General features: G+C 43.4%; 1 protein-coding gene across 2 annotated transcripts in view; it reads left to right on the top strand.

Moving 5' to 3' along the window:
• The first annotated feature begins 1,820 nt into the window (after positions 1-1,820).
• Positions 1,821-12,883, top strand: part of nrg2b (neuregulin 2b) — a 69,530-nt gene continuing 58,467 nt past the window's right edge. Inside the window, exon 1 of one of the 2 annotated variants that reach the window (XM_017722731.2) lies at positions 1,821-2,533. In XM_017722731.2, the coding sequence (XP_017578220.1) occupies positions 2,131-2,533 (403 nt within the window). In that variant the 5' untranslated portion in view covers positions 1,821-2,130. The remainder of the gene's footprint in view (positions 2,534-12,883) is intronic. The other variant, XM_017722730.2, reaches the window with a different exon arrangement.

Genomic DNA, 12,883 nt, shown 5'->3' with positions numbered 1-12,883 from the left:
ACTCAGTATAGGACTCGGGTAATGTGGGACATCAGGTAAGACAGGAATATATGTCACAGACCCTCAATGATCCGTTCATCTAGATATTTCCCACAAAATACTTTTATAATGTAACGAGCATAATTAGAACTTCCCTTGGCTTAGAAAGAATGCAAGAAAGCATCGGTTCATTCTGGAATAAACAAACAGAGTTCATTCAGACGATTTATTTATTTATTTATTGAGGTAAACCTTGCGACCACGTTCTTGTGTATCGCACCACATCAGTCCCTTTGCTCTGTGAAAATAGTCCTGTACAAATGGACAATAGAAAACTGTTTAATACTGAGTGAACCGGTCGTTTTAACTAAATTTAGACCCATTAAAGCAAATTCAAGTGACTCGGTCGACGTACTGTTAAAACACAATAGTTTTTACTCGTAGTTACAATGTATTGATATTATAATGTTGTTTATATGATGCTCGTCTGTAGTCTCGCTTATTGTTTTTTTTTCAGTCTCGCTTATTGTAGTGAGGAGGTATGAACACCAATCTGTGAAAAGTCTTCTTTATTTTCAGTGTGGAGTGAAGCAGTGAGCTTTCTGGCTGTGCTTTCTCCCCCAGCCTGCAGATGTCGCCCTACACCACTTAATGTCCTGCAGCGTTAGCCACCGTTTAAACCCGCGTTTATTCTCGTTTATTCTGCCGGACACTGCAGCCTCTGCCCATTTATTCCCTCTAAGGCCGGGTGTTCAAAAAACACCCTTTACAGTTCTTTTTACAGTCAATCTCTCTCTCTCTCTCTCTCTCTCTCCATACAGTTTCAGTGCCACGTTTCTCCGCTTCATTAACACCCTGTTTGTTCTCCATTCCGCCCCTAATGCCCGTAGGACCTGTTGCCGGGGTAAACATGGCTGATAAAAGGCTCCGCTTGCTCTCACTCTGTTGCCTGTCGCGCGTCGCTCTCGCGCTTTTCGGGGTAAAACGGAGGTTGGCCGAATAACAGCGGAACCGTTTTAAGTAGCCGTCCGTTTCCGCGGCGTTACTCATCGCCGTTTTCCCGCGGCTGTGCTCTGCGGCGGCCCGTTTCCCAGCGCTCATTTCATAACGTTCCTCTCGGCTCGAGCCACAGAGCGCGATGTCGTAGCGCCCCGTTGTGCTCGAGCGTTTTCTGTTCTAGTGAGAGCGAGACCGACCGGCTTTCTCGTCAAAAAGACTCGAAGGGTTCGGTTCGCACTCGGTTCGGTCTTTTTGGGCGCGGAGGGAGCAACACGCTCCTAAAAATAAAACCCAGGCAGGGCGACGCGTTAGCGCGCAAGCAAGGCGCCCCGGGGTCCGTGAGAGGGGGGGGTGGTGAGGGAGGGGGGTTGTGGTGGAGGTGTAGGGGTGGGTGGGGGTGCATGGGGCAGCGAGCAGAAGGGGCACGCGCGCTTGTTGCATCGCATCGGCCAGCCGGAGCGGCTCCTCCCGGCGCGCGCGCGCTCTGAGTGTGGTGGCGTCGCGCTCTGGATCTATACAAAGAGAATCCGGCATCACGGAGGACCGTTTCATCGTCATTAACGATAACGGAAACCAACTCCGAGATCCATGGTGTTGTTGTTTTTTTTTAGTTCCAGTGACGGTATGACGACGACGACGATGGTCGGACGCGGAACAGATCGCGTAAATCGCGCGAGTCCGTGAGCGATCTTCGTTAGCGGCACCTGCGGACGGGCGCGCGGGGCCTCGGCGCTGAAGGAGAATGCAGCAGCGGGGTTTTGCAGCCCAGCAGCGCCGCTGACCGGGCCCGTTTCCGGTTCCTAAGTGTTTGGTGTGTGTGTGTGTGTGTGTGTGTGTGTGTGTGCGTGTGTGTGTGTGTGTGTGCGCGTGTGTGCCCCCCTTCCCCCTTTACCCCCTCCAACCACCCTCCTCCCCATCCCCTCCGCCCCCGTGCACGCACCGCATGGGGAAGAAAGCGGCGCGCGCGGACGGCATGGACACTTGCGCGAGCCCGCTCGCACCGCCCTCCCGTCCCCGTCCCCGTCGCCCAGCTCCGTCGTCCTCCTCCTCTCCCTCCTCCTCCTTTTCCTCCTCCTCCTCCCGCTCCGCGCCCCTCGAGAGCACTGCAGCAGCACCACCGCGAGCGGCCGCCCCCGGGCCCCAGCAGACGGCATGAGGAGGCTCGCGCCGGTGCACCTCTCCGCGCTGCTCGCCGGCCTCTCCTTCGCGTGCTACGCCCCGACGCTGGACTCGGCGCGCGAGCTGGCGCACCGCTCGGCCGTGGTGATCGAGGGCGAGGTGCGCGCGCGGCCTGAGCCGTACAGCGTGCGCGTGCGGGTGCTGGACGTGTGGCCGCGCAAGAGCGGCGGGCTGGAGCGCGAGCAGCTCGTCACCGTCGGCGGCCTGGGCTCGGACGCGCAGCCGTGCGCTGCGGCGCTGGAGCAGAACCGCAGCTACGTGTTTTTCATGGACCCCACAGAGGAGCCGCTCGTGTTCCGAGCGTCCTTCGCTCCGCTCGAGACCGCGGAGAAGAGCGTGAAAAAAGACGTGGAGAGTGTGCTGTGTGAAGACTGCGGTAAGTTTGGCTTCTTCATTAGCACCCCCCCCCCGTGTGTGTGTGTGTGTGTGTGAGAGAGAGAGAGGTGGTGGTCGGGGGGATGTTGCTATTGCTATGGCGATGCGAGGTGCATTCGGTGAGTATGATCATAATTTCTGATTAATAACGTTACCGAGCTTTTAGGCTGAGGATGCCGTTTGCCTCCAGAGGTGAATGGATGTAGAGGTGTTGTGAGCGAAAGGCAGCAGTAGTGCTGTTCCAGTCACCCGTTATAAACATTCAGAAAGACACCAGGACGCACATACACGCGCAGACTGGCCACATAAGGCTGCTGGCCTGCATCACATTAGCCCTTATCTTTAGCTCCCGTGCTACGAGTTCTAACCACTTGGCTAGCTTGCAGCACACAGGGCTTTCTAACCCACTCGTGAATTAATCGGAGTCGTAATTTCAAGCGATGCAGCACGAGAACATGATACAGCATTAGATCATGCTGTCATCTAATCCTTTCCTAGGCACCGCGAGCATGGGCTGTGTATGTGTGTGGAGTGAGATGTTCGACACGTATCTTCCATTTATTTGGAGCACACTGTTGGTGCTGGACGTGAGGAGTGCGTGTATGTAACGTATTGCAGATGTCAACATGTCACTTAGCTTTTATTGGCCACAGGAGCAGAGATGGTGGGAAACGGGAAACAGGGGCTACGGGTGAAAAGAAAGGTCCGTTTAAATGCGGATAACGGCTGGCAGTGTGGCATCCTGTTTAAAACTAACACTGATACGTGTAGACTAAAGCTTCCTCTTTACCTTGTGTAATCATCAGCTGTATGTATATAACAGGTATAACACAGCATTGCTTTAATGGTAAGGCGAAGTCAGAACCACAGCATGAATAAGTCTAATGATGATCCTGTGATACAGCCGGGTTAGTGTCCCACAATGCTGTTACAGCCCGAGACTTGTGGGAAAAATTAGCAAAGGAAATTAGATAATATTGTGCAAGACTCTGAAAGCACTAAACTAAAAAGAGTTTCTGATGGAAATTTATTTCAAGAATCCATCTCAAGGAAACTGGGCCTATATGTTTTTAAAAACCCTTACCTGTGGCCACATAGCATTATCCATACTGCACTTTCTTTTGTTCCCCAGGGTCCACTTACCTTGTTAGAGTGAGTTCGTGAACCACAAACAGTCATAATTCATTTTTACCTGACCATTTTCTAATCCTTTAGAATGAAACAGGCTGTTTTTGTGAGACTGATATGTGTGAACGAGCTGTGTTTAGACTGGACACTCTGCATTATGCATCATTCAGAAAGGAATCCAGCTTGAAACAATCCTTATAACTGCATATGAATGGGCAGAGGTAAGCTGCTGTAGGCTGGGTAGGCGGATAATTCTAAATATGAAGCTTTTGTGATGTCACAAAATCAGTTCAAAATGAGATGTTTTTGCAGCTTAATTTCAGTACATTGACTTTATAGTCAAGGGAGTTCATGATCACTTTAAAACTTTAATAGTGTTTACACACTACATCAAACAACTTTAGGTCAAAAAGTGAGGAAATTTAGATTTTCCATGATAAACCTTAGGCTTAGTTTTCCACACTAAGTTTCACTTGAACTAAACTTCACTATCAGCGAGGGTTCATAATTCAAAATCTGTCAAAGTCTTGGCTTACTGTACACGCCCTCAAACTCTAATAGACTAGACTGTAACAATGCATCATGACATTGTGATGTTGTGAGGCAAAAATGTGTCAGTGTGCATAACGGCACTGTGAAAATACATTGTGGAGTATGGGCTTTCTCTAATTATGGCATTGTAATGCAGTTGTATTGTTTGAACAACTGAGTTTGCAACCAACCAGCTAGAGATGAGCATTATGGCGATAAAATACCACAGTAGATGCTCACAGTACACAATGCGAATTAAAATATTTGTTTCTTCCAAGGCTTGATAAGTCCAAACAGAAAAAAATCCAGTGGTAGCACATTTAAAAAATACCAACAAACTACTATCAAAAAATAATATTTAAAGGATGTTTCAACCTGGTCTGCTGTTTGAGTGCAGGACAGGCAATCAGCGCTCATTTACACACATCAGAAACAAAAACAACCTGTTTAGTTCTAAGGGATTAGAAAATGGTCAGGTAAAAATGAATTATGACTGTTTGTGGTTTATAAACTGACATTAACGAGGTAAGTGGACCCTGGGGAACAAAAAAAAAGCTCAATAAAAAGTAAGATATGGGCCCTTTAAAGCATATAGGCCCAGTGTCCTCAACATGGATTAAACATAGGCTTAGAGCTCAGAGCTTGTTTACATTAACAGTCTTCATGTGAACAAAAACCACCTCTTTAATTATATGGGATAAAATGAGATTGGAAAATGTTCATGTTAAAATTAATGATGACTGTTTTTAGTACACAAAATTGCACAAATATTATAAATGGACCTCAGAGGAAAAAACTACACAAAATGGCTCGTCAGATCAGCCTAAAAAATACTTCATATGGCAACAAGTTAATTAACTAGATTTATTCAACCTAAATACATACTTTGAATGAATGTTTCCTTCAATTAATGTATTTTTTGGTTTGAACAAATCTAGTTCAGTTGCTTGTTACCACATATAGTATTTTTTTAGGTTGCTCTGACAAGTCATTTTTTACAGCTTATAAAACTAGAACAATGTGTGATATCAACTCTTTAATGGAATGCTGAAAGTACAGACGACTGAAACTTAGTCTAAATTACACTGTCAGTGAAGATTCTTCATTCAGAATCCTTTTAGGTCTATAATTAGGCTTCATATGCAATGGTATGAGCAGTGCTTAATTAAACTTGTAGGCCTGTAATCAGAACAGCTGATACTCAGCCAGTGCTGTCTGGAATTGTTGCATTAACTGAGCACTGTTTGCTACTGATTGACTGAAAGTAAAAACTTGTGAAACTTGGACGAAATTACAGTCAGTGAGGACTCTTTATTCAGAATCCTATTAGGCCTATAACTAGGCTGTGTCTGTGTATAAGCAATGGTCTGAACAAAAGCTGGAGTAGACATTTAAGTTGGCAGTCAGAGATGATATTCAGCTAATACTGACTGAATTGTAACATTAGTAGTTTCTCAGAACCCTAACTGTACGGCATAGCTACAGAATGTATGTGGAGGAACCTTATGGAGTTACATTAATTCCGAGAACTGATTCCCAAAGACATCAGAGTTACGCTCATTTTGTGAGAGACTGTCTAAAGTGATACCGTCTCTAACATGTTATAGTGATCTTTGTGCGGTGACACTTTTGGGAAAAGTAGGCGCAGATTATCTTTTACATTCTACATCACCATCTGGCTCATCAACCAGACACGTCCTCACCCTTCAGACAGACTTCCTCTTACATACTTCATAACTTACATATTTCATAGCACTGCCAGTGAGCTGAAGATGGATCCACCAGTGTGGCAGAAATGGCTGCTGTCTGCAATGGGGACCATCTTACTTCTGACCTGTGAGAGCAGTTTCATGGTCAGAGAAACAGGACAGAGAGAGAAGGCCTACTCAAATGACAGGTATGAACAGGAAGCCTTAGACAGTTAAAAGTGGTGCTTTGCCTCATCACATGTGTGCAATTTCTTTCAAGCGACGGTTTGGCCAAATTTCCACACTAATTTACAAATGCACTTGCAAAATTGACACTGTGTATAAAGTCATCTAAAAACGGACAAGAGCACATTGCATAATTGAAAACACAGTAGAAGTAGCCATCTTAAAGCCTAAATTTGTAGTTAAGTTCTAGCTTTAGCTCCACTGACGAAATCCCAGGCTGGCAAAAGCCTAAGCTTGGCCTGAAGAAGCACCAGCTTGGGCAGAAGTTAGCCAGTTAGCTAGCAATTTACCTAGCTAGCTATCTAAAGTGATGGTTAGGTAGCTCACACTAAGCGAAGGTGTGTTAGCACAAATACATTTCTAAAGAAGGTAAGCTGTAGTTATTAGATACAGATAGACAACATTAGAATAACCTAATCCTAATAACATTAGCCTGATAGCTTGGTAACAGAGTGTTATCAAGCTAACAAGCTATTGTGCTTATCTCAAGCCATAACCCTAAACCTAACCTCTTTATTTCAAAAGAACTGTTTACAGTAGCTAACCTTAACCATAACCTTAACCAATTTACGAACATTAACGTGTGCAACCTCACTTACACTAACATTTACCCAAGTTTGAGCCTCTTCTGCCCAACCTGCGGCTTACCCAGCCTGGGGCTTGGACTGTGTGGCAGCAGCTGGGCACTACTGTGTGAAACATGTCTGTAATGTTGCCCACGTTTATAGAAAACAGCTTAAAAAGTCAGGGTGATTGACTACATTTGGGGTAAGGGGCAAATTGAGAACAATTGATTAGTTTAAGTAATCATTTGGCCCTAAATATACAAGATCTTACAGGAAACTTTATCTGTTACATAATCTGGTGGACATCAAATGCATCCCATCTATTTATTATTTTATGAGACTGCAGCTTGTGCTTAAAGAGATATGTGTGTACATGCACAAAAAGAAGTGACAGCTAAGCAGAGCACACTGTGTGTAAAGGTCCATCTGGTAATAGCAGAGTTAGTGGTGGGTGCTCAGATCAGAGTTAGTTTAGCCATATGCTGAATTCCTCTGTGACTCTACCTCACCCCTGCCCAGGCACACTGCAGCAGGCTGAGAGAGACAGAGTAAGAAAGAGAGAGTAAAAGAGTGGATGGCTGACTAACTGTGGGTGAGGGAGAGAGATCTAGGGCTAGTATGAATAATGCAATTTCCTGAACAGAGTGCAGAATTTTAGAGCATGGCTCTTTTTTCCTCATTTGTTAGTGAGTTAGGCATCAGTCTGACAGTGCCAGTGTTTCTCTTTCAAGCCTAACATAATTCTGACATGTGTGCATGTGTGCAGTGCGGAGTGTCATTATGGCCATTAGATGAATTCTAAATTCAATTAGATTTTCTTTATTCCTCAGGTACCCCACTGTCCACTATGCCATATGGCAGGAGGTGAAATATCATAAGGCCTCAGTGATAGTGAAATAGCCCCATCTGTTGGTGCTTTTGTGGAAATGCGGTTCAGTTTCAGGTGAACACTTCAAGGCCTAAGAACCATACTGACACAGATTATTGCATGTGTACAATCTTACATGTTATGTTTAGTGGTGCTAGTGGTTATTGTGAGAATATTGGTGGTTGTGAGTGTCCTTTGGCAGAGGCAGGACAGCAAATGACTATCCAGCCTCTGAATTATTGAACAGCTCTTCGTTTTTCTTCCATTCCAGTCCACTGCTGGCACACCAGTGCTGCCTGCCAGCATAAACCACAAGTCTACAGCTTGCTTTTCACTTTCACGTTGTTTGTTAGCATAAAGCAGTAGTCTGTGACCTCCTTTTCACTTCAGCATTGCTTGTTGGTGTAAAGCACTAGCCTGTGACTTCCTTTTCACTGTAGCATTGCTTGCTAGCCTAAAGCAGTAGCCAGTGGCTTCCTTTTTTGTTTTAGCATTGCTTGTTAGCATAAAGCAGTAAACTATGACTCTAAATAGACAACATTAGTGATGCACTGATATGGGAATTTTGGGCCAGTGGGAATATTTGATCTTTTTATGTACATATCTGACTATTGCAATACATAAACATTTGTAAAATGTAGAAATATGGGCTAGATAATAAGCATGTGTATTCCAACTAATTTTGATAGTCAGTTAACCATAGCCGTTAACAGTTAACAGGCGTACAGTTAACCGCAGGGAAGGAAAAATCGACTACAATAAGGAAAAAGCGGACTTCAGCTAACATTAGAATAGGGCTGTATGATTACCTTTTAAATAATATCAATGGGGTTCAAATTTGAAAATATGTTTTATTTTTCAAAATTAGCAATGGGAAATTGGTAGGCCTTTGTGTTGGTTGAGTGACAGAGGCTGCCTATTCAGAAGAGGCAATGAGCTAATGCTAACTGATGTTAGTGAAGACTCTCTTCTTAGAGGTTTATGTGCCAACATTTGAATTCGAATTCTAACGGTTGTAAATTCTAATTCTAATGTTAGTTAGTCAGATAAATATATTTTCACTGTTTCTAGACTCAGCTAGCATCAGGTGCATTAGTTAGCAAAAAGCTGTTCCAGAGCCAGCCACCTAGTCTCTGCCTTCTCAGTCACATCCTTAACAACATGGCATCAAACTTATGTTCAGGCGGTCATATTTCATAGTAGCAAAGTGTAATATAATATATACACTCGCAAATACGAGTAAAACAACCGCATTTACTTCACAGTCCTGTTGAAACAAAGTCGTCTTACTGAATTGTTATTCTGCTTTTTTTTATCTGAAACATAACAAATATTTGTATATACTCAAATTAGTGATTTGAGTATTTGAATACTGGCATCTTGGGTACTTAACTGAGTACTTGTGTACCCTTGCACATCCTTTTTAAAATACATTAGCATTAAATAGAAAAATAACATTTATTTCTGTAAGGTGGCAGTGATGCAGGCATGTTAGCGTATTGGCTCTTCTGGAGAACAAAAAATACAACGTTAAATATTAGTTTGAAATGGGCGGCACGGTGGCGTGGTGGGTAGCGCTGTCGCCTCACAGCGAGGATGGCCTGCGTTCAATTCCCCGGCCGGGCGGCCAGGGTCCTCTCTGTGTGGAGTTTGCATGTTCTCCCCATGTCTGCGTGGGTGTTCTCCGGTTTCCTCCCACAGTCCAAAAGACATGCAGTCAGGCCAATTGGACGTGCTAAATTGCCCCTAGGTGTGAGTGACTGTCTGTGTCTGCCCTGTGATGGACTGGCAACCTGTCCAGGGTGTATCCTGCCTTTTGCCCGAAGACTGCTGGGATAGGCTCCAGCACCCCCCCACGACCCTGACGGAGAAGCGGCTTAGAAAATGGATGGATGGATGGATATTAGTTTGAAATATCGATCAAGTCTAACACTGTTTGATGTCCAGAATTTTTTTCAGCAAATATCTGCCGTTACCAGCAAGACAATGATATCATTGCGTGTTCCTAGACCTCGTCACTTGACCCATGACATTTTTCTTTCTATCTTTTGAGGTAGAACATTTCTGTGTGTGTGTCTTCCATTTCTATCCGTCTTTCAAGCACACATACTCTCTCACTTTCATTTCTATAGCAAACAAACAGTTGAATCTATGATATAAACCACATCATATCATACGGAACAAAGACAAATATAAGGCTTGCAAAAAAAACAGACGGCCTGTTTGGATTGTACCTTTTAGTAAACAACTGCTACACTTCTGTGAATCAGCTAGCGTATATCTAGGTGAGGAAAACCGAGAGAGAGAGAGAGAGAGAGAGAGAGGGGTGTGCGAAGTGCTATTGAGAAAAATGAGAGTGGAAAGATGTGAGGTGAGAGGGAGAGAGAAAAAGAGAGAGTGGGGGAAGGGAGGTATAAGAAGACAGGAGAAGGAATAGGGGGATGTTCAGCTTTCACACAGCTCAAGAGAAGGTGGGAGCAGTAGACAGACGGAGGGAGGGGGAATGAAGGAGAAAGAGAGAATAGCTCTTCACTTCTTCTCTGCCTGCAAGCGCTTCATCAACTATTCATCACTTAGTCTCTCTCCCCTTCTCTCAGTCTCTCTCTCTCTCTCTTTCTCTTTCCCTGTAGCTGCTTTTTCCTCACAGAGGTGTCAGGAACTTCTAATTGAAATGAATTGATAACAGTGCAGTGCCGGAAGTAGCAGGTCAACATGTTATAGCTTAGCACACTTGACTGATGAGTAGTAGGCTAATAGGCATTAGCACAGGTAGGCAGGACATCATACAAAATCACAGTTACCCCACTGTCTTAAACAATGATGTATATCAGCCTCCCATGTATGAGTGTGCGACAGTTATGCATATATCATACATGTGCATGTATGTTCCATGAATTTCTTAATGTTACCACATTCTTAGTCTTTGTCCAAGTGCTTTGATTGGCTCTGAATGTAAGGAGAATAGGCTGTGCTGTAGTTGTAACAGTCTGGCTCAGAGTGACTTGCTGCATCAGCACGTTTTGCTTTTCAATTAGCCACCAGCACGTCACTCTCTGGGGAATCTATTTACTTCTGCGTGCCAAAGCTCCCATGGGGGTGCATGTGTAAACCATGGCTGACATGCTGTCTGCTTAAGCAGCTCCTCCAATTGCCCACTGTCAGTCATTCATACCACTGTCAGTAAAAAACATAGTAACAGCAGTAGTGTCAGTCCCATATCTGGACAGTTTTAGGCTTGCTATACTCCTTTTATATTGTTATTACAGGAATGTTGGTAATGTTTATGACTATTTTACCTGGAATGCACGAACAAGTCCTCCCAGGATCTCCAGAGCAGTCTACGTTTTCACTCCCACCCAGCTTGCAGGGCACATAGGATAAAAAGTGTTTATCAGCTAGGAAGCTCAGAGGACTGGCCTATGAATTCATTGAATAGGAGATTGTTAATAATAATATATTAAATGTAGTACAAAAAGATGCAAGTGTTTACTCAGTTTGCAAATTGTCACCACTCCAAAAACGTTCTGTTTGCACTAGCTTGTCATTAGCATGGGAGTGTAGAGTTCAGCATCAAATACACAATGCAAAATTACAGGTCAGAGATTTCCCAGTCTGATCCAGTGGTTCAGAATCAGAGTCGATCCATACATATTTAAATGTCTCACTTATCATGGCCAGCAGCGGGCCCAAAGGTTTATTACACACTTCTGTAACTTAAGAATAGCTCAGACAATTTGCACTGAAGTCCCTGTAGATACTGAATAATAATCCTTAGTATGTAATAAGCCTGGGATTTTAAGAGGTTAAGCTCGATCCTCTTCCAGTACTTTATTTCTTTTGTGTTTCTGTTCAAGCCACTGTTCTAGAGGAACCATAAGCAAATGTTATCTACAAGTTGTAGCATTGAGACATGTTTTCAGAGGTTAACAAAGTGGACTAAACATCTGCAGTATGGCATGATCTTAAAGTAGAAAAAGAAAGCTTCCACTGCTTTTTAAACTATCCACCTTCTATTAAAACTGTTAAAAAATGTGATTGCATGGCTATGTGCTTAGAGTCTGTTCTTTCTGCAGCTTGTTGCAGCAATTAAAGTAACTTTATTTAATTTAAGCCAAATTATCAGTTTGATTAATCATATTGGGTCAAAAGTCAATACTAGACACGCTATAAATCAACATTTTTAAAAAGTACAAAAAAAACAAAACAGTCATGTTAGATTAGGCTTGATTTTGGCTCCAGAGGTTGCAAGAGTACTTCATCTAGGCCTACAAACAGCCTTGTGTCTTCATATTTTCCATAGAAAATTCTTGGAAACTGCTTTTCCACTTTCCCACAGGATATGTTGGGATATTTACCAGCATGTTCATGCATATGGGAGTGATATGAGTTGGGCTATTTCTATTTTTTAAGCCTCTATATACAGACACAGAAACATTGTTTAGGACTTCAGGAGTGATGGGTCAGATTAACCACTAACATAATCGAGAAGTGACAGTAGAATCAACCAGTCACGTTTTGATTTACAATGAGTGGGATGAATTTAGCGAAAAAAAACATCATTCTGGGCCTTCTGAAAGTCCTAGATACATCACTGACTGTGGAGAGTGGTAGTCTGACTAATGTGTTTCAGTCAATGAAATGGAAAAGAGTGGAGGCAGTACTGCGCCAGGGCAAAACTGCTTCAAGGTAATATATATGTGAGTATGTCTGTTACAAGTTTCAGATAAAAAATGTAATGTCTTTTACAAGCTTCAAAACGGCCAAAAAATGTTAATGTGAACTGCTGTTAGCTTAGAGGTAACATACTGCTAGAATTCCTAACAGAAATTAGCATTATTGTTGAAGTGTTTTTTCCCCTTGTTTTTGACCTCATTTTGACACAAACCAAAGGCCTAGCTCTAATAGCCACTGCTCTCCACTGAGTTAGTGTGTACCTGGAACCGGGGTTGGAAATTACTGTGATTAAGTGATGCCACACTGGGAACTGTTCTATTTTCTAGGTTATTTTGAAATGTTTTTTCAGTAATTTGCTTTGAATGCTGTCCTCTTTAGTGAATAAAGTGATAGAGATGCTGGTTACAGTTTGAATAATTTACAGTGAGGAGCAGCAAATCATGAATCAGTGAGTCGTGATTAAGTAAATCATCCCACTGGTATGTTTGGTGGATGGATAGCCCACCACTAACGGACATCTTTACTAGGCCTGTCACGATAACAGAATTTTCAGAACGATATATTGTCCCAGAAATTATTGCGATAAACGATAATATTGTCATTTTAAAGTGCCATTATAGAATTTTTTCTTGCTTCTGGGCTCCCCAAAG

This window comes from Pygocentrus nattereri, chromosome 8 (assembly GCF_015220715.1).
Source record: "Pygocentrus nattereri isolate fPygNat1 chromosome 8, fPygNat1.pri, whole genome shotgun sequence".
NCBI classification, from domain to species: domain Eukaryota; kingdom Metazoa; phylum Chordata; class Actinopteri; order Characiformes; family Serrasalmidae; genus Pygocentrus; species Pygocentrus nattereri.
Note: the sequence above shows the minus strand (reverse complement) of the source record. Positions and strands in the feature narration are given on the sequence as shown.